General features: G+C 38.6%; 1 protein-coding gene across 2 annotated transcripts in view; it reads left to right on the top strand.

Annotated features, from left to right (window-relative positions):
- EML6 (EMAP like 6) overlaps positions 1 to 25,589 on the top strand; it is a 320,217-nt gene that overhangs the window by 130,388 nt on the left and 164,240 nt on the right. For both annotated transcript variants that reach the window (XM_060309467.1, XM_060309466.1), the window contains exons 3-5: positions 8,654 to 8,813; positions 12,314 to 12,412; positions 21,674 to 21,742. In XM_060309467.1, the coding sequence (XP_060165450.1) occupies positions 8,654 to 8,813; positions 12,314 to 12,412; positions 21,674 to 21,742 (328 nt within the window). The remainder of the gene's footprint in view (positions 1 to 8,653; positions 8,814 to 12,313; positions 12,413 to 21,673; positions 21,743 to 25,589) is intronic.

Genomic DNA, 25,589 nt, shown 5'->3' with positions numbered 1-25,589 from the left:
TAGTTGCTTCATTTGCATATATTTTCTCCCATTCTGAGGGTTGTCTTTTCATCTTGTTTATGGTTTCCTTTGCTGTGCAAAAGCTTTGAAGTTTCATTAGGTCCCATTTGTTTATTTTTGTTTTTATTTCCATTTCTTTAGGAGGTGGGTCAAAAAGAATCTTGCTATGATTTATGTCATAGAGTGTTCTGCCTATGTTTTCCTCTAAGAGTTGTATAGTATCTGGCCTTACATTTAGGTCTTTAATCCATTTTGAGTTTATTTTTGTGTATGGTGTTAGGGAGTGTTCTCATTTCATTCGTTTACATGTAGCTGTCCAGTGGTCCCAGCACCACTTATTGAAAAGGCTATCTTTTCTCCATTGTATATTCTTGCCTGCTTTATGAAAAATAAGGTGACCATATGTACATGGGTTTATCTCTGGGCTTTCTGTCCTGTTCCATTGATCTATAATCTGTTTTTGTGCCAGTACCATACTCTCTTGATTACTGTAGCTTTGTAGTATAGTCTGAAGTCAGTGAGCCTGATTCCTCCAGTTCCATTTTTCTTTCTCAAGATTGCTTTGGCTGTTCAGGGTTTTTTGTGTTTCCATACAGATTGTGAAATTTTTTGTTCTAGTTCTGTGAAAAATGCCATTGGTAGTTTGATAGGGATCGCATTGAATCTGTAGATTGCTTTGGGTAGTACAGTCATTTTCACAGTATTGATTCTTCCAATCCAAGAACATGGTATATCTCTCCATCTGTTTGTATCATCTTTAATTTCTTTCATCAATGTCTTCTAGTTTTCCGCATACAGGTCTTTTGTCTCCGTAGGTAGGTTTATTCCTAGGTATTTTATTCTTTTTGTTGCAGTGGTAAATGGGAGGGTTTCCTTATTTTATCTTTCAGATTTTTCATCATTAGTATATAGGAATGCAAGAGATTTCTGTGCATTAATTTTGTATCCTGCTACTTTACCAAATTCATTGATTAGCTCTAGTAGTTTTCTGGTAGCATCTTTAGGATTCTCTATGTATAATATCATGTCATCTGCAAACAGTGACAGCTTTACTTCTTCTCTTCCAATTTGGATTCCTTTTATTTCTTTTTCTTCTTTCATTGCTGTGGCTAAAAATTCCAAAACTATATTGAATAATAGTGGTGAGAGTGGACAGCCTTTTCTTGTTCCTGATCTTAGAGGAAATGGTTTCAGTTTTTCACTATTGAGAAAAATGTTGGCTGTGGGTTTGTCATATATGGCCTTTATTATGTTGAGGAAAGTTCCCTCTATGCCTGCTTTCTGGAGGGTTTTTATCATAAATGGGTGTTGAATTTTGTTGAAAGCTTTTTCTGCATTTATTGAGATGATCATATGGTTTTTCTCCATCAGTTTGTTAATATGGTGTATCATATTGATTGATTTCCATATATTGAAGAATCCTTACATTCCTTGATAAACCCCACTTGATTTTAGCGTACGATCCTTTTAATGTGCTGTTGGATTCTGTTTCCTAGTATTTTGTTGAGGATTTTTGCATCTGTGTTCATCTGTGATACTGGCCTGTACTTTTCTTTCTTTGTGACATCTTTGTCTGGTTTTGGTATCAGGGTGATGGTGACCTTGTAGAATGACTTTGGGATTGTTCCTCTCTCTGCAATTTTTTCGAAGAGTTTGAGAAGGATAGGTGTTAGCTCTTCTCTAAATGTTTGATAGAATTCGCCTGTGAAGCCATCTGGTCCTGGGCTTTTGTTTGTTGGAAGATTTTTAATCACAGCCTCAATTTCAGTGCTTGTGATTGATCTGTTTATATTTTCTATTTCTTTCTGGCTCAGTCTCACAAGGTTGTGCTTTTCTAAGAATTTGTCCATTTCTTCCAGGTTGTCCATTTTATTGGCATAGTGTTGCTCGTAGTAATCTCTCATGATCTTTTGTATTTCTGCAGTGTCAGTTGTTACTTCTTCTTTTTCATTTCTAATTCTATTGATTTGAGTCTTCTCCCTTTTATTCTTGATGAGTCTGGCTAATGGTTTATCAATTTTTTTTATCTTCTCAAAGAACCAGCTTTTAGTTTTATTGATCTTTGCTATTGTTTCTTTCATTTCGTTTTCATTTATTTCTGATCTGATCTTTATGATTTCTTTCCTTCTGCTAACTTTGGGGTGTTTTTGTTCTTCTTTCTCTAATTGCTTTAGGTGTAAGGTCAGGTTGTTTATTTGAGATGTTTCTTGTTTCTTGAGGTAGGAATGTACTGCTATAAATTTCCCTCTTAGAACTGCTTTTGCTGCATCCCATAGGTTTTGGGTTGTCGTGTTTTCATTGTCATTTGTTTCTAGGTATTTTTTGATTTCCTCTTTGATTTCTTCAGTGAGCTCTTGGTTCTTTAGTAGTGTATTGTTTAGCCTCCATGTGCTTGTATTTTTTACGGATTTTTTCCTGTAATTCATATCTAGTCTCATAGCGTTGTGGTCAGAAAAGATACTTGATATGATTTCAATTTTCTTAAATTTACCAAGGCTTGATTTGTGACCCAAGATATGTTCTATCCTGAAGAATGTTGCATGAGCACTTGAGAAGAAAGTGTATTCTGTTGATTTTAGATGGAATGTCCTATAAATGTCAATTAAATCTATCTGGTCTACTGTGTCATTTAAAGCTTGTGTGTCTTTATTAATTTTCTCTGTGGATGATCTCCATTCGTGTAAGTGAGGTGTTAAAGTCCCCTGCTATTATTGTGTTACTGTCAATTCCTCTTTTATAGCTGTTACCAGTTGCCTTATGTATTGAGGTGCTCCTATGTTGGGTACATATATATTTATAATTGTTATATCTTCTTCTTGGTTTGATCCCTTGATCATTATGTAGTGTCCTCCTTGTCTCTTGTAACATTCTTTATTTTAAAGTCTGTTTTGGGGCTTCCCTGGTGGCACAGTGGTTGAGAGTCCACCTGCCAGTGCAGGGGACACGGGTTCGTGCCCTGGTCTGGGAAGAGCCCACATGCCACGGAGCGGCTGGGCCCATGAGCCATGGCCGCTGAGCCTGCGCGTCCAGAGCCTGTGCTTCGCAACAGGAGAGGCCACAACAGTGAGAGGCCCATGTACCGCAAAAAAAAAACAAAAAACAAAAAACAAAAAAAGTCTATTTTGTCTGATATGAGAACTGCTACTCCAGCTTTCTTTTGATTCCCCTTTGCATGGAATATCTTTTTCCGTCCCCTCAGTTTCAGTCTGTATATGTCCCTAGGTCTGAAGTGGGTCTCTTGTAGACAGCATATATATGAGTCTCATTTTTGTATCAAGCCAGTCTATGTCTTTTTTTGGAGCATTTAATCCATTTACATTTAAGGTAATTATTGATATATATGTATGTTTGTATTACATTTTCTTAATTGTTTTGGGTTTGTTATTGTAGGTCTTTTCCTTCTCTTGTGTTTCCTGCCTAGAGAAGTTCCTTTAGCATTTGTTGTAGAGCTGGTTTGGTGGTGCTGAATTCTGTTAGCTTTTGCTTGTCTGTAAAGCTTCTAATTTCTCCATCAAATCTGAATGAGTTCCTTGCTGGGTAGAGTAATCTTGGTTGTAGGTTTTAGCCTTTCATCACTTTAAATATGTCCTGCCACTCTCTTCCGGCTTGCAGAGTTTCTGCTGAAAGGTCAGCTGTTAACATACAGGAGAATCCCCATAAGGTTATTTGTTGTTTTTCCCTTGCTGCTTTTAATATTTTTTCTTTGTATTTATTTTTGATAGTTTGATTAATATGTGTCTTGGCATGTTGTTCCTTGGCTTTATCCTGTATGGGACTCTCTGTCCTTCCTTGACTTGATTGACTATTTCCTTTCCCATATTAAGGAAATTTTCAACTATAATCTCTTCAAATATTTTCTCAGTCCCTTTCTTTTTCTCTTCTTCTTCTGGGACCCCTATAATTCAAATGTTGGTGTGTTAAATGATGTCCCAGAGGTCTCTGAGACTGTCCTCAATTCTTTTCATTCTTTTTCTTTATTCTGCTCTGCAGTGGTTATTTGCACTATTTTATTTTCCAGGTCACTTATCCGTTCTTCTGCCTCAATTATTCTGCTATTGATTCCTTCTAGAGAATTTTTAATTTCATTTATTGTGTTGTTCATCATTGTTTGTTTGCTCTTTAGTTCTTCTAGGTCCTTGTTAAACGTTTCTTGTATTTTCTCCATTCTATTTCCAAGATTTTGGATCATCTTTACTATCATTACTCTGAATTCTTTTTCAGGTAGACTGCCTATTTCCTATTCATTTGTTTGGTCTGGTGGATTTTTACCTTGCTCCTTCATCTGTGTGTGTTTCTCTGTCTTCTCATTTTGCTTAACTTACTGTGTTTGGGGTCTCCTTTTTGCAGGCTGCAGGTTCGTAGTTCCCATTGTTTTTGGTGTCTGCCCCCAGTGACTAAGGTTGGTTCAGTGGGTTGTGTAGGCTTTCTGATGGAGGGGACTGGTTCCTGTGTTCTGGTGGATGAGGCTGGATCTTGTCTTTCTGGTGGGCAGGACCGAGTCCGGTGGTGTGTTTTGGGGTATCTGTGACCTTAACATGATTTTAGGCAGCCTCTCTGCTAATGGGTGCGGTTGTGTTCCTGTGTTGCTAGTTGTTTGGCATAGGGTGTCCAGCACTGTAGCTTGCTGGTCGTTGAGTGGAGGTGGGTCTTAGCATTGAGATGGAGATATCTGGGAGATCTTTCGCCGTTTGGTATTACATGGAGCCGGGAGGTCTCTGGTGGACCAATGTGCAGAACTCGGCTCTCCCTCCTCAGAGGCACAGGCCTGACACCCGGCCAGAGCACCAAGACCCTGTCAACCACATGGCTTCCTTCAACCAAGAAATGTTATTTTTGTCATTTTCAAAATGCTCAGCTGTTCTGACTTTTATCTTTTCCAGCTCAGTTTCTGACATCTGTTTGTTCCCAAGGGAGGGGGCCCAAGGCATGGGATGGGGGAGCAGCATGGTGACGCTCTGGCCATCCTCCCTTCTCACCTCTCGATGTCCAGCATTCCTCTCGCAAGCACCTTGTTAATGCTTACTCTGCCACGATGTTCCAGGAACCATGTAGAGTGATAGAAACAGCCCTTGCCCTCATGGAACAGACAGTCTCATCAAATCCTCTTCTTCATAGCTCTTGGGACTTCAGGTGTGGTGTAACCTGGGGAGTCTCTTTGGCAGAGACTAAGGTCGAGTTAAGGCCATCTTTTTCCCAGGATTGGGCTTCAGACTCTAATGCTGCCAAGCTCTGTGATTTATCAACCCAGTTGCCTAAGCAAAAAGCTGTCAGGTTTGACATGTTCAAGCTTTTCCTTAGCCTCAAACACCCTCACCCTGTCTCTCTCTTGCTCTCTTTCCCTTACATATCTCTTGACTCTTCTTCTCCCTCCTCTCTGCCCCTGTCGTACCTCACTCTCTCTCACCTAGTCTCTGGCCTCTCTGCTTCCTCTCCTAACAGCCCTCACCCATCTGTTCTTCCCACTGTTCCTCACTGCTACTAGGGTTACCTTCCTGACATGTGAAACTATTTATGTTGTATCCTGCTCCTGACTGTCAGTGATGCCCAAACTTTCTGGCCCGATTAAAAGGGCTTTCACGGCTGCCCTGGCCTGCCCGTTATTATTTTATGCGTCTGTCCTTCCTTTTAAGGTGGGCTTCTTGAGAGAAGGGCAGTGTATTTTCTGTTATCTATGGTACCACCTGACATTTCATAGGTCCTTAAATAAGGGTTTGTTGAATGAATGAACTAAAATATACTAAATTGTCATAGGGTTTTCATAAGACTGCTTCCATCCACTATTTTAATGAAACAAGTATGACACTCCATAATCTACTTGCAATTTTCTAGGACATCTAGAAAGTATCAAGGACCAGAGGTATCCCAGCAAAATTGATATTGAGGGGGTACTTTTATACTTTATTGGTCTTCTCTCACCAACTGTGAATGCTGAAGTGTTCTACAAGCTTAAAATGTTTTAAAGCCTCTAAGAGTCACCTATTGTGAAAAAGCTACCCTTTTATGTGTGTCTTCTTTTTATTTTACTCCTCATAACGATCCCAGAGGATATATTTTCCAGCAAGTACTAAGATGGCCAACTCAGATTCGGGGCACCGAGGTGTTTCTCATCCCAGCCCATCCTCTCCTCCCTTCCCCTCCATCAGGACCCACGTTCACTCCCATCACAGCTGAAGCCAGGAAATCACCTGCACCTTGTTTGCCTTCCCGGGAAACCCCACACTCCCCCGTCCAGAGCAGGCCCGGGCCCATAGACTCCCTGACAGAGTTCGAAAGAGGAGCACGTTTCCTGACGGAGGGGCTTGCCTGGAGAGGCCGGCTCACCCATCGCAGGGCGCAGGCAGTTGGACTGGGTCAGAAAGGGAGAGCAATGCCTGAGGTGGTGCTGCAGGGGAAAGGCTTGAGGAAAAGGCAGCCATGGTCTCCTGGGGTGAATTCTAGACAGCTCGCTGCTGCCAGGAGGAACAACTGGCCCCCCGAGGATGTGCAGTGACATGGTGCATAAGGGTTGCTGCAGCCTTGGACCATGGCAGATACTGGATTTGTCCTTCCTCTTCCTGAAAGATGATAGACTTTCGGCCCACCTGCGTGCATTTCACTCCCAAGTTCTGAACTCAGGCAGTCTCCCCACTGCACAGCCTTTGGGCCACAGCCTGGTCCCCAGCGCCTGGCCAGGCCCCTGGGGAGAGTGCCCTGTGACTATGGCTGGCGGTGGGGGGTAGGGGGTGGGGGGAGGGCAGGTGAGGCAGATTGAGATTTGCTTGATTGGTGGTGTGAGCCAAACTCCTTTCTGACTGGAGCGTCCTCACTGGCACCTGGAGCACGCAGGTGTCTCTCATCCCAGGAAGCCTCCGCCTCCGCAGAACTCCCGAGATCTCGTGAGATGGGGCTGTTTCTTGGAAGGGCGGTGGCGGCAGAAGTGCCTGCGCCTGATTCCTGTGAGACGCCCCGAAGGTCAACGCTCCCAATCCATACTCTTCCTCCCCCTCCATCTGGACCCACACTCACCCTCCCCCCACTCTGCAGCCAAAACCACAAAGCTCACCCTCCAGGCAGCTCCAACTCCACCCTTTTTGCTTACAAAGAAAAAGGAAAAACCAAAACTCGATGAAGCATCCAGCCTCGTAGGGGGAGTGCAAATGGAGCCGACCTCCAGCTTAGGAGGCATCACGGGGACTGAAGACCTGTGGATGGGGGCACTGGGAGCTCCTGGGAAGGCCAGCTGCACCCCGGCGCCGGGGTACAAGGGCCTGGGAGCACCGACGGTAAGGAAAGGGAGCCAGCACTCGGGGTCCTGTGCAAAAGATGGTACTAGGTTTGGTGGGAGACCCAGGAAGTGAGCACAGTGGGATGAGAGACACCAGAACAGACTGTGGGGCTTGGTGGTTGCAGAATTGGGGGCGGGGGGAGAAGCAGAAAGTAGTTTGTTTCTAAAAGGAACACCCGTATCAACAGAGACATGCCTATGTTGGTTGTATCTGTCTGTTGCCAGTTACACAAATAATGATGATAATGAAACTTGAGTGCTTACTCTGTGCTAACTGCTCTGTATTCATTATATCATCTATTTTCATATGTTATCTTCATTTCATAGATGAGGAACCTGAGGGCAAAAGAGATCAAGTAATATGTCCAAGGAACTAGAGGTATTGAGGGGCAGCCAATGTGCAAATCCAGGTGTAAATCCAAATGCTCTGATTCCAGAGCATATATTCTTATCAAAATCAAGCTGAAAATTGAAAAGGAAAAAACAATTCTGCTTCTGTTAACTGTAAACAGATGCTGAAATTGAAAAGGAAAAAAGTTCTACTTTTGTTTATTGTGTAAACAGTCATCTGCTAGTTTTTTATATAGGTCTTTCGTTTAATTCCCAACACCTGTTTTTAGAAAGGCACAACTCCTTTACACAACGAATTTAAAACGTTCGAGTGATTTCTCATCTAGGAGTAATAATGATTACATTTCTCCCTCTTAACTGCTACAGATTCCTTGAAATTCTAGTTGGCATTTGACAGTTTTATTTTGATTGCACTACAGTTGTAGGAAAAATTCTACACAAACCACAGGCATAGTAATTTGTGGTTCTCTTAGTGTCACAGTGATTTGTGTAAAATAGAAATTTTCATTTAAAATACATAATCTATGGCAGCAGATACAGAAACAGCACTTGACTCTGAAACCCCCCTCCATGCTTTGAAATCCTAATGAGGATGGTATCCAGAGCTTCTGCAAGCAGGTTTAATTAATTCTGAGAAGTACGCTTTCTCCTGGCAACAGCATTTTTTTCCCCAATTTAAAGTCAAAAGTTAATTTGAAAGCTAAGTAATATTTTCAAAATCAGTAAGTAAATACCATAACATAAGGCAATGATAGAACATAGAATCACAGAATTATAACAGTTGTCTGATTTTCAAGGTTACCAAGCGGGTAAGATGAGATGAAATTATTGTTAAACTGTGCTAAGCCTCTCTTTGCCAAAGTTGAATGTTTCTATTAGACCAATCAGCCAATTCATTACTTGGGCGACAGTTTGGACTCTTTCTCTTGGGATTATCTTGTTAGATGATTAAAATGAGCAATGTGGATAAAAGATGATCAATGTTTTTCTTAACTTTGTTCAATAGGAAGATGTGAAAGAGGCCTTTTTCTTTTTCAGCCTTGCCTTACACCCAGATAAAACCCTTGTTGCAACTGGCCAAGTTGGGAAGGAGCCATATATATGTATATGGGACTCCTATAATGTCCAGACTGTGTCTATTCTGAAAGATGTCCATACACATGGAGTCGCCTGCCTGGCTTTCGACTCGGATGGACAGGTATGTATCTTTTTGCATTTTCTTTTTCTTTAATGACTTCTCACAAGTCACCTAGAATTATAATGCACATAGCGTATAGGCTCAGAAGGTCTATCAGCCCTCCCTATCTCCCCTTGTCAGCCTCTTAGAATCCTCATATGTTTGGTCCTTTTCCACACTCATGGTACTGAGATCCAGCTCTGGATAGGACCTAGTTTTGGTTCCCCCAGTCTCACTATTAGGTTAAAAAGCCCCCAGAAAGGAAGTTGTGAACTTCATGTTGATTGGGTTCATAGTGACTCAGTGATTCTACTTTGTCTTCCATTGTTAGCTTCCTATTTGGAATGAGGGTTGGACTGAACCTTTTTCACTGACCTCAAGCCCTGAGTATCTCCTTGGTTCCCCTTGCTTTCAGAAGATAGCATCACCTCCTAATAATTCATTGAGAAGATTCTATTTGATTCTTTAACCTTGAGGTGACTTCTAACTCCTTTCCCCTACCTGCTCACCTCAATTCAAGCAGTCACTGATCCATGTGTATTTATTAGTTTCTTTACAGTGACTCTGACATTCATTCTCTCCTTCCCATTCTCCCTGCCACCATCCTTTAAGTTCCAAATCTGTGTCATGCCTGACAGTTTAAGTAACCTGTCTTCACACAGTCAATTTCTTGCTAATGCATTTCACCAACTGAAAAAGTGTCAGAACGTTGTTTAAAAACAACAGAAGCTTGGAGTACCCCCTGAATGAAGTCCACACTTTGTGGCTGGGCATTCTAGGCTGACCAACTTTTCTAGCCTTCTCTTCACTATTCCCTTGCAGTCAAGTTGGATAAGTCAGAGAGATTCCTCTACCAGACCAGGTACCTTGGCACCTCCAGACACTTTCTCATGCTGCCCTCTTCACCTCCAGTGCCCTGCTCACCCTGTTTGCCCCTTAAAGTGATTCATTCTTCCAAGACACTTCATAGGTCTTCATGAAGCCCTCCCAGTCTCCCATTCCAACAAAGTGTCTCTCTTTCTGTGGACTTCCAGATTTGTTAATGTGTTATAGATACCAATTCTATCTCAATTTTTAAAAGATGTTAAAGAGAAGGGAGTGGAAGTGTAAAGGCCTCATTCCTGGCTCCCCCTGCATTCACCTCCTCACGAAGGCCATGCCTTTTCTTCCTAGCCTTCTCCACGTTCCTAGGCCGCCCTTCCTCTGTCTCTTTTCAGTCTTGTGTTAATGCCAGTTAGTTCCTTCAGTCTATTTTTTGGTAAATTTTAGAGTTACTTCTCTAAGTCCATATTGTGGAAAGACCTGTGAAATTATTCATAGAAGATTGACCAAGCTGAGAGTTTGCAGGTAGTTCATATAGGACTTGACCTGGTTTGGGTCACTTTTTAAACAGTTAAGATTTACTTTGTGTTTTCTGCTATTTTGAGAGAGTAGTGATCATTCTATTCATTTTTCTTTCCAGAATTAGATTCAATACATATATGGACCCCTGGTAAATATGTTTTTGATTTAACTACTCTATAATCTTGTCCAGTTTAGTCAGGATAATGCATAAGTTCTATTGTATATCCAGGTCTAAAGAGAAATAGCTAGATAGTAACGTGTGTTCAGATTTGCAGTTATTGACTTCCTGACTAAACTGAATGAATGTGTCAGGATGCATATGTATGTACAAGTGTAAATGAATGCTTTGATGTGAACTTACATGCACATTCTCTATCTGATTTTGCTTTTCTAGCAAACATTCTTTATCAAAATTCTAGCAAACATTCTTTATCAATGTTCTAGCAAACATTCTTTATCAAAATCACAAGAAAAATGTAATGTAGCAGGGGGAAATCCAGCTGTAACTTTTAGTTCTTTGTTCATTTTATTTTGTGTTAGAATCCTAGCTATTTTTTTAGGTTCCATTTTGAAGGTAGAGACAGGGATGAACTGCATGGTACTTTCACAACTGTCAGTTGAGAAAAATAACCTCCTATTTGTTTGCTGTGATGGATTTCGTGGCTTGTTGATGCCTATTGCTTCAGATCTGCCTTTTTCCCTGGACAGAGTTCACTGGAATCGAGCGATATTTAGAAAATGACAAATGGACCATCACCTCACAAGCATCAAAAGGCAATTGAAATGCTTTTCCGGTAGCGATAGGGCCTGTCACTGCAAATGAACAGAATAGATTTCTTTTGGCTTTTTCTCAGTCTTCTTCACATTTCTTATGTGGGTTTTACTTTAGTGCCCATGTTTATGTTAACTGCTTTTTCTGTTAAAGTAAAGAGAAAAGAAAAAAATAAGCTGAATGGAATTCACCCACTTCAAATTTTCATATATAGATAAAAATACAACCATGTCTTAAAATCATTTCCATTACTGGAACTCTCAATTGAAAATTACAGCAAAGACCTCCTTTCAATAAGCACCTATTTTAAAACCTCCAGCTATATTTTTTTATACTGAATATTCCTAATGGAAGCTACCTTTAGTGAAGAAACCTGAATAATCTCTGCATAACACTAAATGTATTTAGCCATATATGGCTATCTGTCATTGCATATATATGCACGTACACACACACAGTGAAATACATAAGCTCACATACTGTTATACTTGGGTAGTGATGTTTTTAAAACCTTTTGACTTACATTATTTCACTGATCCATACAACAGTACTACTTTGTAGACAGAAAAAATACTTTATACTCATTTTACAGTTGAAAAAACTGAAATTTAAGGAGTTTAATTTTCTAAGGTCTTATGTCTGGCTAATCATGAAGTCAAAAGTGAAGCCAAATCTACTTACTCCCAGCCCAGACCTCTCTTGATTACATAGTTTTGTTTCTATGCTGCTAGAAGCTCTGATTTTGGTGTCCCTAATATGTGTTTTGACCCTGTTAATTTTGTATATACTCAGGTGTGGGATTTTTTTTCCCTTTGAGGACAAGGTCTGATCTGAATCCAATGAATTTAGACTGGGAGATGAAGTACCAGAGTACTTTTACTAAAACTATGTATCCTTCTGTAGTCACTCCAAATGTTTGTGAAATTATGAAAATTAAGAAGAATGAAGATAATGTTCATTTATGGGATTTCTTTTCCATGTGTTTGTCAAACCCTTTCATTTTAACAGTTTGGTGAGGCTTTTAGACTACAGAATCCTAGATGCTCTTAAAACCGTATTAAGATCTTAAATTTGAAAATTTAAATCCTGCCTTCTAGTTCTGTTCCTATGATTTCCACTGATAAATCAGAGACTTCATGAGATTTTGCATGTTTCCTATGTTTAAGAAGGACAAATTGGTTGTAGGTTTTAGGTTGTTGAAATTTTAGTATATGCTAATGGAATAATATCTACTGTGATATCTTTAGCTTTGGATTTAAGATGGGTTTTGAGAAATCATTTTTTTCACAAGAAATTCAATACTTAGCCCATAGTAGGTAATAAGAACTATTTATCGAAAGATGGAATGGATAATAGGAAGTTTTCCCATCATTTTCTGGTATTAAATTATTGTTCTTATTCTTAGCGTTTAGCCTCTGTGGGATTGGATGCCAAAAACACAGTCTGCATTTGGGACTGGAGGAAGGGAAAACTTCTGGCCTCAGCCACTGGCCACTCCGACCGGGTAAGAAGACCTTGTTAGATCAAGCCATGCAGGTTTCATTACTGTGAGGGAACTGTGATGTAGCTTCTCAGAGTTGTAGTATTTTTTAAAATAAAAATTTCAAGTGTAGATTCTCCTTCCATATGCAACTTAAAATCTTACTGTTTATAAAAATCAATTTATGATTAGTAGCTCTGTTGGCATGATCTCTTCTGGTGATCAGATGCGTTATTTAAATTGTTACTGTTATTCATAGGCAAAACAGATTTTTGATACTGGCATTTAGCTTCATAAAATAAAAGAAGAATTGAATTTGAAATTATATGCACTGTTTAGGTGTATTCATTTAGAAATGGAAATAGTTGTTAGAAAATAATATTCACAAGGTATGTTTACAAGTGTATACATTTGAATTTCAAATGAATGTAATGACAACTGTGTGATTCTTTGTTATATTCAAGAAACTGGAATATAAATTGTCTGCTTACCATTCATATTGAAGTCATTGTGATCGTAGATGATAATTCCATGTAGCCATAGCTGGCAAGATGGGGTAGGAAGCAGGCATGTGCATTAGCTGGTCAGAAATGTATTTCTCAAGTGTCTGGAATAATTAAAATAATTTGGCTATTTTATTGTCTTGATTTTCTAATTTAAAAAAATGAATTTGCATACTGTCTTACATTGATTCCTAGTTGATCTGTATTTCTGCAAAGTATAACTCCATGCAGAATGAGGCCCTAATTAAATGTAAATTCACTGCCTCTTGATTGGTGTGAACTCTAAAAGATTTCTTTATATGAATGGCATATTCATCTAGGGAGAATTCTCATTTTAAGGGGCCCCCTTAGCTTTTACTGAACATTTGGGCAAATTGTATTCGAGGATTAAGTCCTCAGAAAGTCCAGGAGTGATCAGCAATGGAACGTTAGTGTTGGAAGAGGCCTGGCACCCGTCTGGCGCAATGGTTCCCACCACTGGCTACACATCCTGGGAAGATTTTAGAGTATAGTGATGCTTGGGCTTTACCCCCAGGTGTTGATATTAACTTACTGCTATTTAATTGGTATTAACTTAGTACTTAATGAGCAGGTTGAAAATATTTGTGATTCTTGCATTTGGTTTTTTTTCTACATTAAATTATATCAGTATTTATTCTCTATGTATTAATTTTATTTACTTATTTTTAATATAATTTTAATTTTATATTAAAGTATAATTGATTTACAGTGTTATATTTCAGGTGTACAGCAAAGTGATTCAGTTGTACATATACATATATCCATTCTTTTTCAGATTCTTTTCCAATATAGTTTATTATACAATATTGAGTATAGTTCCCTGTGCTATATAGTAGGTCCTTGTTGATGATCTATTTTATATATAGTAGTGTGTATATGTTAATCTCAAACTCATAACTTATTCCCCCCCCACCTTTCCCCTATGGTAACCATAAGTTTGTTTTTGAAGGCTGTGAGCCTGTTTCTGTTTTGTAAATAAGTTCACTTGTATCATTTTTTTAGGTTCCACATATAAGTGATATCATGTGATATTTGTCTTTCTCTGTCTGACTTACATCACTTAGTATGGTAATCTCTAGGTCCATCCATGTTGCTGCAAATGGTATTATTTCATTCTTTTTTATGGCTGAGTAGTATCCCATTGTACTTATACCACATCTTCTTTATCTATTCCTCTGTTAATGGACATTTAGGTTACTTCCATGTCTTGACTATTGTAAATAGTGCTGCAATGAACATTGGAGTGCATGTATCATTTCGAATCATGGTTTTGTCTGGATATATGCCCAGAAGTGGGGTTGCTGGATCATATGGTAGTTCTATTTTTCAGTTGTGTAAGGAACCTCCATGCTGTTCTCCATAGTGGTTATACCAATTTACATTCTTTCGTACCAATTTACATTCCCACCAACAGTGTGGGAGGGTTCCCTTTTCTCCACACCCTCTCTAGCATTTATTGTTTGTAGAATTTTTCATGATGGCCATTCTGACTGGTGTGAGGTGATATCTCATTGTAGTTTTGATTTGCATTGCTTAATAATTGGTGATGTTGAGCATCTTTTCATGTGCTTTTTGGCCATCTGTATGTCTTCTTTAGAGAAATATCTGTTTAGATCTTCTGCCCTTTTTTTTTTTTTTTGGTTTGTTTGTTTTTTGATATGGAGCTGCATGAGGTATTTGTATATTTTGGGATTAATTCCTTGTTGGTTGCTTCCTTTGCAAATATTTACTCCCATTCTGTGGGTTGTCTTTTCGTTTTGTTTATGGTTTCCTTTGCTGTGCAAAAGCTTTTTAAGTTTCATTAGCCCCCATTTGTTTATTTTTGTTTTTATTTTCATTACTCTGGGAGGTGGATCCAAAAGATCTTGCTGTGATTTATGTCAGAGAGTGTTCTGCCTATGTTTTCCTCTAAGAGTTTTATAGTATCCAGTCTTACATTTAGGTCTTTAACCCATTTTGAGTTTATTTTTGCATATGGTGTTAGGGAGTGTTCTAATTTCATTCTTTTACATGTAGCTGTCCAGTTTTCCCAGCACCACTTATTGAAGAGACTGTCTTTTCTCCATTGTATATTCTTGCTTCCTTTGTTGTAGATCAGTTGACCATAGGTGCAGGGGTTTATTTCTGTACTTTCTATCCTGTTCTATTGATCTATATTTCTGTTTTTGTGCCAGTACCATACTGTTTTGATTACTGCAGATTTGTAGTATAGTCTGAGGTTAGGGAGCCTGATTCCTCCAGCTCTGTTTTTCTTTCTCAGGATGGCTTTGGCTATTCAGGGTCTTTTGTGTTTCCATACAAAGTTAAAACTTTTTTGTTTACCAAATTTATTGATGAGCTCTAGTAGTTTTCTGGTAGCATCTTTAGGATTTTCTATGTATAGTATCATGTTATCTGCAAACAGTGACAGTTTTCCTTCTTTTCCAATTTGGATTCCTTTTATTTTTCTTCTCTGATTGCCATGGCTAGGGCTTCCAAAACTATGTTGAATAAAAATGGCGAGAGTGGATATCCTTGTCTTGTTCCTGATCTTAGAGGAAATGCTTTCAGCTTTTAACCATTGAGAGTGATGTTAGCTGTGGATTTGTCATATATGGCCTTTATTATGCTTAAATAGTTTCCCTCTATGCCCACTTTCTGGAGAGTTTTTATCATAAACCGGTGTTGAATTTTGTCAAAAGGTTTTTCTGCATCTACTGAGGTGATCATAGTTTTTGGTTTTTTTTTAAATTGGAGCATAGTTGCTTTACAATGTTGTGTTAGTTTCTGCTGTACAGCAAAGTGAATCAACCATATGTATACATATATCCCCTTCCTCCCAGACTTCTTTCCCATCTAGGTCACCACAGAGCACAGAGTAGAGTTCCCTATGCTATACAATAGGTTCTTACTAGTTATCTATTTTATACATAGTAGTGTATATATGTCAATCCCAGTCTCCCACTTCATCTTTGCTACTATTTTTTGAGGATTTTTGTGTCTATATTCATCAGTGATATTGGCCTGTAATTTTCTTTTTCTGTGGTATCTTTGTCTGTTTTTTTGTATCAGGGTGATGGTGGTCTCATAGAATGAATTTGGGAGGGTTCCTTCCTCTGCAATTTTTTGGAAGAGTTTCAGTAGAATAGGTGTTAAGGCTTCTCTAAATGTTTGATAGAATTCACCTGTGAAGCCATCTGGTCCTGGACTTCTGTTTGTTGGAAGATTTTTAATCACAGTTTCAATTTCAGTACTTGTGATTTGTCTGTTCATATTTTCTATTTCTTCCTGGTTCAGTCTTGGAAGGCTATACCTTTCTAAGAATTTGTCCATTTCTTCTAGGTTGTCCATTTTATTGGCATATAGTTGCTTGTAGTAGTCTCTTATGATCCTTTGTATTTCTGTAGTGTCAGTTGTAACTTCTCCTTTTTCATTTCTAATTTTATTGATTTGAGCCCTCTTCCTTTTTTTCTTGATGAGACTGGCTTAAGGCTTGTCAGTTTTGTTTATCTTTTCAAAGAACCAGCTTTTAGTTTCATTGATTTTTGCTATCATTTCCTTCATTTCTTTTTCATTTATTTCTGCTCTGATCTTTATGATTTCTTTCCTTCTACTAACTTTGGGTTTTGTTTGTTCTTTCTCTAGTTGCTTGAGGTGTAAGATTAAGTTGTTTATTTGAAATTTTTCTTGTTTCCTGAAGTAAGATTGTATTGCTATAAACTTCCCTCTTAGAACTGCTTTTGCTGTGTCCCATAGTTTTTGGATTGTCATCTTTTCATTGTCATTTGTCTCCAGGTATTCTTTTATTTCCTCTTTGATTTCTTCAGTGATCCTTTGTTCGTTTAGTAACATATTGTTTAGCCTCCATGTGTTTGTGTTTTTTACAGTTTTGGTGTGTGTGTGTGTGTGTGTGTGTGTGATTGATTTCAAATCTCATAGTGTTGTGGTCAGAAAAGATACTTGATATGATTTCAGTATTTTTTAATTTACTGAGGCTTGATTTGTGGCCCAGCATGTGATCTATCCTGGAGAATGTTCCATGTGCATTTGAGAAGAATGTTTATTCTGCTGCTTTCTATAAATATCAATTAAGTCCATCTGGTCAAATGTGTCATTTAAGGCCTGTGGTTCCTTATTGATTTTCTGTCTGGATGATATGTACATTCATGTAAACTGGGGTGTTAAAGCCACTATCACTGTGTTACTGTCGATTTCTGCTTTTACTGCTGTTAGCATTTGCCTTATATATTGAGGTGCTCCTATGTTGGGTGCATATATATTTACAATTGTTATATCTTCTTCTTGGATTGATCCCTTGATCATTATGTAGTGTCCTTCTTTGTCTCTTATAACAGTCTTTAAAGTCTATTTTGTCTGATGTGAGTATTGCTACTCCAGCTTTCTTTTGATTTCCATTTACATGGGATATTTCCATCCCTTCACTTTCAGTCTGCATGTGTCTTTTGGTTGGAGCATTTAATCCATTTACCCTTAAGGTAATTATCCATATGTATGTTCTTATTGCCATCTTGTTAATTGTTTTGGATTTGTTTTTGTAGGTATTTTTCCTTCTCTTTCTCTTTTGTTCTCATGTGATTTGATGACCATCTTTAGTGTTGTGTTTGCATTGCTTTTTATTTTTTGTGTGCGTATCTATTGTAGATTTTTGGTTTGTGGTTCCCATGAGGTGTTTTGGTTTTTTTTAACATCTTTATTGGAGTATAATTGCCTTACAATGGTGTCTTAGTTTCTGCTTTATAACAAGGTGAATCAGTTATACAATACCTGTGTTCCCATATCTCTTCCCTCTTGCATCTCCCTCCCTCCCACCCTCCCTACCCCACCCTTCTAGGTGGTCACAAACCACCGAACTGATCTCCCTGTGCTATGCAGCTGCTTCCCACTAGCTAGCTATTTTACATTTGGTAGTGTATATATGTCCATGCCACTCTCTCACTTTGTCACAGCTTACCCTTCCCCCTCCCCATTTCCTCAAGTCCATTCTCTAGTAGGTCTGTGTCTTTATTTCCATCTTACCCCTAGGTTCTTCATGACCTTTTTTTTTCTTAGATTACACATATAGGTGTTAGCATACGGTATTTGTTTTTCTCTGTCTGACTTACTTCACTCTGTATGACAGACTCTAGGTCCATCCACCTCACTACAAATAACTCAATTTCATTTATTTTTATGGCTGAGTAATATTCCATTGTATATATGTGCCACATCTTCTTGATCCATTCATCTGTTGATGTACACTGAGGTTGCTTCCATGTCCTGGCTATTGTAAATAGAGCTACAATGAACATATTGGTACATGACTCTATTTGAATTATGGTTTTCTCAGGGTATATGCCCAGTAGTGGGATTGCTGGGTCATATGGTAGTTCTATTTGTAGTTTTTTAAGGAACCTCCATACTGTTATCCATAGTGGCTGTATCAATTTACATTCCCACGAACAGTGCAAGAGTGTTCCCTGTTCTCCACACCCTCTCCAGCATTTATTGTTTCTAGATTGTTTGATGATGGCCATTCTGACCGGTGTGAGATGATATCTCATTGTAGTTTTGATTTGCATTTCTGTAATGATTAATGATGTTGAGCATTCTTTCATGTGTTTGTTGGCAATCTGTATATCTTCTTTGGAGGCCAGAAACTATCAAACTCTTAGAGGAAAATATAGGCAGAACACTCTATGACATAAATCACAGCAAGATCCTTTTTGACCCACCTCCTAGAGAAATGGAAATAAAAATAAAAATAAACAAATGGGACCTAATGAAACTTAAAGCTTCTGCACAGCGAAGGAAACCATAAAGAAGACCAAAAGACAACACTTAGAATGGGAGAAAATATTTGCAAATGAAGCAACTGACAAAGGATTAATCTCCAAAATTTACAAGCAGCTCATGCAGTTCAATAACAAAAAATCAAACAACCCAATCCAAAAATGGGCAGAAGACCTAAATAGACATTTCTCCCATGAGGTTTTGATATAGCAGTCTATATATATACAAGATTGTTTTCAGTTGCTGGTCTCTTAATTTCAAATGCATTTCCAATATCCTGCATTTGTACTGTCCTCATGGTTGCTGGTTTTGATATCATATTTGTGTGTGGATGTTTTCCTACGTTTACTGTACGTTTGTTTGCCTTTACCGGTGAGCTTTCCCATTCGTAATTTTTTTGTTTCTAGTTGTGACCTTTTCTTTTCCGGCTAGAGAATTTCATTTAGCATTTGTTGTAAAGCTGGTTTGGTGGTGCTGAATTCTCTTAGCCTTTGCTTGTTTGTAAAGCTTTTGATTTCTCCACTGAATCTGAATGAGAGCCTTGTTGGGTAGAGTATTCTTGTAGGCTGTAGGTTTTTGCCTTTCATCACTTTAAATATATCATGCCATGCCCTCCTTTTTCAGGTAAATTGACTTCTTTTTCAGGTAGATTGACTTCTTTTTCAGGTAGATTGACCATCTCTACTTCACTTAGTTGTTCTTCTGGGGTTTTATCTTGTTCCTTCATCTGGAATGTATTTCTCTGCCATTTCATTTTGTCTAACTTTCTGTGTTTGTGGTCTCTGTTTCTCAGGCTGCAGGATTGTAATTCTTGCTTCTGGTGTCAGCCCATTGGTGGGTGAGGTTGGTCCAGGGGCTTGTGGAAGCTTTCTTGTAGGAGGAATTAGTGCCTGCCCACTGGTGGGTGGAGCTGCGTCTTGTCCCTCTGATGTCCAGGGCCATGTCAAGGGGTGAATTTATAGGCGATTGTTGGCTCAGGACAACTTTAGGCAGCCTGTCTGCTGATGGGTGCGGCTGTGTTTCCCCCCTACCCCCACCACTGGTTGTTTGGCCTGAGGTATCCCAGCACTGGAGTCTGCAAACTGTTTGGTAGGGCCAGATCTCGGTGCCAAAATGGCAACATCTGGGAGAGCTCACTCCAATAAGGGGTCCCTGGGGCCTCTGCTACCAGTGTCCTTGCCCCCACAGTGAGCCACAGCCAACCACTGCCTCCCCAGGAGACCCTCCAAGACCTGCAGGTAGGTCTGGCCCAGGATCCTATGGAGTCGCTGCTTTGCCCTGGGTCCCAGTGCATATGAAACCTTGTCTGCACCCTCCAAGAGTGGAGTCTCTATTTCCCCCAGTCGTGTGGAGCTCCTGCACTCAAGTCCCACTGGCCTTCAAAGCCAAATGCTCTGGGGGCTCCTCCTCCCAATGCCAGACCCCCAGGCTGGAGAGCCTGACATGGGGCTCAGATCTCACTCCTGTGGGAGAACCTCTGTGATATAATTATTTTCCAGCTTTTGGTCTCCCACCCAGTGGGTATGGCATTTTATTATATCATGAACGTGCCCCTGCTACTGTCTTGTTGTGGCTTCTTTTTTGTCTTTGGGTGTGGAATATCTTTTTTGGTAGGTTCAAGTCTTTTTTGTAGGTGGTTGTTCAGCAGTTAGTTGTGATTTTGGTGTTTTCATGAGAGGAGGTGAGCTCAAGTCCTTCTACTCTACCATCTTGTTTCCTGCTCATACCTTGCATATTGGATATTACTGTTTCTGCTGTTCTGTGATCCCATTATATCTTATCTTCCAAAGTGGTTGAATTGGACTGGATCTATACATGAATTTCCTGTTGTTTTGCTGATGAACTGTACACTTTCCAGTTACGAGTAGATTGTAAAAAGTACAGTGCTATCTAGTGAGAACTCTGTAATTTTAAGAGCCTAGAATGTTTTAATGACATACTGCTTTTAGAACACTGTTCTCCCAGACTCCATAATTTGTATCACACAGTTTTACTCTTTATTGTTGTTGACAGTATGAATTATTATTGGTTACTTATGGGCAAATGATTATTTTCAAGATTATTTTAGTGGCTAAAATACTTAGCCCCTAGCACTAATTTGTATAATCAGTGCTTTGTAGTCTGCAAGATGATCGTACATACATTATCTTAATTGACCTCACAACAGAACTGAGATGGTGTCATTCATTCATTTTAGAGATGATGAGGTTAAGGTTAGAGATGCTAAGACTTGCCTGAGCTTGCATAGATAAAATGGGTACTTGGACCTTATTCATACTTGGTCCTTAGACCAAGTGTTCTTTCTTCAGAGCTGTTTCTGTGGTCAATACTTGTTCCTTTCTGCCTAATCAAAGGTTCTCCTTCTTTGTCTGATGATTGGAGCAATAGCTTCCTACTTGATGAGAGGTTAGCAGCCTCTTTCTCTAGTCTAGTCTCTGCCCCTACAATTGGTCCTTCTTTCTATTAGAGCTTCACAGAATGTGGTCCATGGACCACCTGCATCAGAATCTCCTGGACTGTGTTTTAAAATGCATGTGCCTGGACCTAATTTCTGATCCACTAAATCAGAATCTCTGACATGGGCTGGGGGAATATGCACTTTAAACAATTGCCATTCTCTTTGTTTTCACTGTAAAGCTATCTCAAAAGTGTGTTATTAGCATTGTGGAGAGCCACCAAAAATTTGATCAAAAAACTATCCTAAATCATCACAGTTTATTTACCTTGGATGGACGAAGTTAAAAATGTGATACCAGTTCTCAGTGATTGTGGTTAATTATTACTTATTCATTCAGGACTAAGGTAAGTAGACACAAGGTGCTAAAATGTGTATTAGCAATTCCTGACTCATCTCCATAGCCAAGTACTCCATTTGGGTAGGTAACGTTGTGCTCTGAATGTTAGGATAGAGTCTTGGCAATTGGACAGTATCTGAAAGAAAGCAAAAACACATGAATGCTGAACAGAGCAACTTTTTATCTTTTTTAAACAGATTTTTGATATTTCCTGGGATCCATATCAGCCGAACAGAGTGGTTAGCTGTGGAGTGAAACATATAAAGGTAAAGTAGTTATTATAAAGAAATTTTGGTACCTTGTATGAAAATAATTCCAGATGTTTATATAAATAATTTGGTGTTGAGAAACTGCTTCAAACTGCTTTTTTCCCCTTAAATTTGGAGGCTTCTTACCTGCATCTCTGATCCCAGAGCACACTAACATCAGCTGATGGGCCTCCCGTTTAGAAATGCAGTATAACAACAATCAAGCGAAGTGCTCAGCAGGCAGCTGAAAAGGAAACTTTATGTTAATTAAATATTATACAGAAGGGCTTCCCTGGTGGCGCCGTGGTTGAGAGTCCGCCTGCCGATGCAGGGGACGCGGGTTCGTGCCCTGGTCCGGGAAGATCTCACATGCCGTGGAGCGGCTGGGCCCGTGAGCCATGGCTGCTGAGCCTGCGCGTCCGGAGCCTGTGCTCCGCAACGGGAGAGGCCACGGCGGTGAGAGGCCCGCGTACCGCAATATATATATATATATATATATATATATATATATATATATATATATATATAAAAGACAGAAGACTCATAATACTTTTAGGATTGCATGTTTTAAAACAGTTCTGATTTTAATTTTGTGAATTAAGTTTTTTCATTGTGAATGTTTATACATATTGCATGTCAAAACTTTTTGATATGTTGATATGTTCTTTTAGAAGAAAGATGCCATGTTGTGATGGACCTAGAAGGAGAGCGATATATAGTACAAACCTACCTGGGCCATTGGCTTTTAAATGCCTAGCTTCCTGTAGACTACACAGCCTGGAATATTACTAGTGGAGCAGGACCTGCCTCTGTCTATTTGCTCCTCTCTATTTTGTTACACAGGTAGCAAAATTAACACCATAGACATCCTTTCCTCTGACATAACAAAAATTTCTCCTGGACCCTGGGATACGGCCCAGGATCTTCTGTCTATAGGTTTGTAGATAATATAAGTTAAAGTCCATAAAGAAAAGAGTGTAAGGGTTACTTGCTGGAACAGAGCATGTGTGGACCTCTGCTGCTACAAAAATGGTGCATTTCTGTGTGAACAGAGGAAATGTCTGTGTTACTCCTCCAACCAACTCCTCCTGTTTCCCAGTTCTTTTGTTCGTCTTTTAGTCTAGTTTTTCGTGATCCTTCCCATTATTCCTACTTAATGGTTAGAAAGGGACACATGATAAAATGCTCAGAAATAAACATAACAAGAAATATGCAAGACCTAATTTAAAAACTATCATAGAACTTTATAGAGGAATGTAAAAGAAGACCTGGGCAAATGGAGAGAGACAACATTGATTCCGGACATGAAGTGTAAAAATGATACATGCATTATTTATCTCCAAGTTAATTTATATTTAATACAAGTTCAATGAAAATCTTTATAAGCTTTATTGTTATCTGACAGCATTTCCCTTTAAGTTATTCTAAGTTAATCTATGAGAATGAAAGACAACCAAGAACCTTGGCACAAAAAACAATAATGAAAAGGAAAATGCACTACTATTTACTAAAGCATATTATGAAGTTTCAAAAATTAAAATGGTACAAGACTGGGGTAAGGATAAATAAAAACCAACAAAAAAGAAACTAAGCTGAGAAATAGACCTTAATATGTATGACAATTTAGAATATAATAATAGTACGTCTGACAAGTGGGCACTAGAAAAATTTATTATTCTAGTTGTATGTCATTACTTCATAGCATATACTAAAATAAATTATTTATGAATTAAAGAGTTGAATGTTAAAAAAAACTATAAAATAGAGGAATATATATGTAAATATTTAATTTCTCTCAAGTTGGAGAAAGGGGTTTCTAAATGTAAAAGCAAATAAGCCATAAAGGTGTTTGACACAAATAACCAATAAACAGTCTACAGTAAGGAATAGAAGGGAGTTTTATTTCAGCCAAGCTGAGGACTGGCCCGGGAGTGCAGTCTCCACCAAGGAAGAAAGCACTCTGGAGAAACATGGTTTTCAACACAGTTTTATATTTTCTCTGAACAAAGGACATACATACATCAAACATGACAGGGTACATTCCTTCAAGCTTTCAACAGAGATGTGTAGTTTCAGATTAGCACATACACAGAGAGTCAGCATGACCTTGACTTCTGGGAAGGGAACTTTGTCTTTGAAGGAGTACTAACATGGGCATCGTGGAAGGGTAGGCATTTACTCCTATGTTCAAAGAGAACATTCTTTACTTCTGGATAATGCATTCTTTTCTTTAATGGTTAAAGCAAATGTACAATGTATGTTTGACAGGCCATATGTCAGGCTGTTCTAGTTCACATAAAATTCAGGCCAAATCATGTATAAGCCAGAATGGCTTCCCCACACCCTAATAGATGAAAATTTCTTCCATCAAAGGATAATACTATAGATTCAACTATACAAATATTAAAATATTCTGTTTACCTTCCCACTACCCCCAAGAAACAAAAGAGGCAGACCACAAACTAGCAAAGTATAGGCAACAAGGCATAGAATGTTGGCTTGTTCTTGAAATATAAAGAATTCTAGCAAATCTATAGAATGGACAAAGAATGTCCACATTATTTTTCTCAATTGTCTGCTAATAGACACATGAAAATGCTGACTCATTAATAATTAAGGAATAGACATTTTAAAATAACAGTGTTTTTAATATATCAAAATGATGATTGAAATGTATCCAGTATTGGGAAAGATTTGGGGAATGAACACTCTCAAACCTTGCTGGTGGAAGGGTAAATGAGTATAGTCTTTCAGTCCAGAAATTTGGCAATACCTGTCAATTACCTTAGAAATGTTGATACCCTTTGAAACAGTAATTTCATCCCAATTTTAGTATATGTGCTGCCAAAGTAAGCACAGCCAGTAATGTCATATCTTGTAATTTATCCCAAGGAAATTCTTAGGAGTATGAACCAAGCACTGGTTCATTGCTGAATAACTTACCATTAGCAAATAAAACCAAACAAAAGATGACCTGAAACCCCCTAACTGCCCTCAGGTGGTTAAATAAAATATGGTATATCCATATGAAGAAATACTGTGCAATCATACGTCATATTTTAGAGGATTATTTAATATTATTGGACATATTTAAGATCTATTTACAGTCTACTTCTGGGTGGGATAAATTTGTGGCTTTGATTTTTTTACTTTAAAAGTATATTTTTGTGTAGGAAAAAATTGGTAGACTATCCCAAAACATTAAACAGTTATCTTGCGTAGTGAGTTGATAGTTTTTAAATTTTCCCATTATTTTAAAATTATTTTACAATAACATGCATTTCTTCCAAAATAAGAAAAAAGTAATGGAAACACAGGGGACAAAAAGATAAGTCTATAGGTTCTACTCTTCAAAGGTGTCACATGTCCTTAGGGCTTCATAAACATTTTATAATCCTTGTGCAGAGAGCTGATTTTAACCTGAGGCTATGTTTGCTGAAATGAAGGCACTTTTTGCTTCAACAGTAGTTGGATAATCCTTTCTCATAATTTATACAGTCCAACTGAAAGACTAGAAAACTCATTAAATTTGATAAACATTAGTTGAGTTTGTACCATGTGATAGAATAAAAACTGACCCGATTTTCAGTTTGCTTAAAACTGAGCAATTAAAACATTGAAATAGAACATTCTGTAAGAGTGGCAAAACCAAAATTCTCTAGGGATAACAGAGAGATCCCAACTGGTTAGAGGAATGTTAAGTGGTTCAGGAAGGGATGCTATTTGAGCTGAGCCTTAATGGATAGGTGAGTTTGGTAGGGTGGGCTTGGAAGGCAGCAGAACCCAGGGAAGGGGTTGCCCTTCAGTCAGGAGTTAATAGGCAGGGACTGGTCACCCATCGAATCATAGGTCTGGGGAGCAGAAG

This window comes from Globicephala melas, chromosome 12, assembly GCF_963455315.2.
Source record: "Globicephala melas chromosome 12, mGloMel1.2, whole genome shotgun sequence".
NCBI classification, from domain to species: Eukaryota; Metazoa; Chordata; class Mammalia; order Artiodactyla; family Delphinidae; genus Globicephala; species Globicephala melas.
This window is presented reverse-complemented; position numbering and strand designations above follow the sequence as displayed.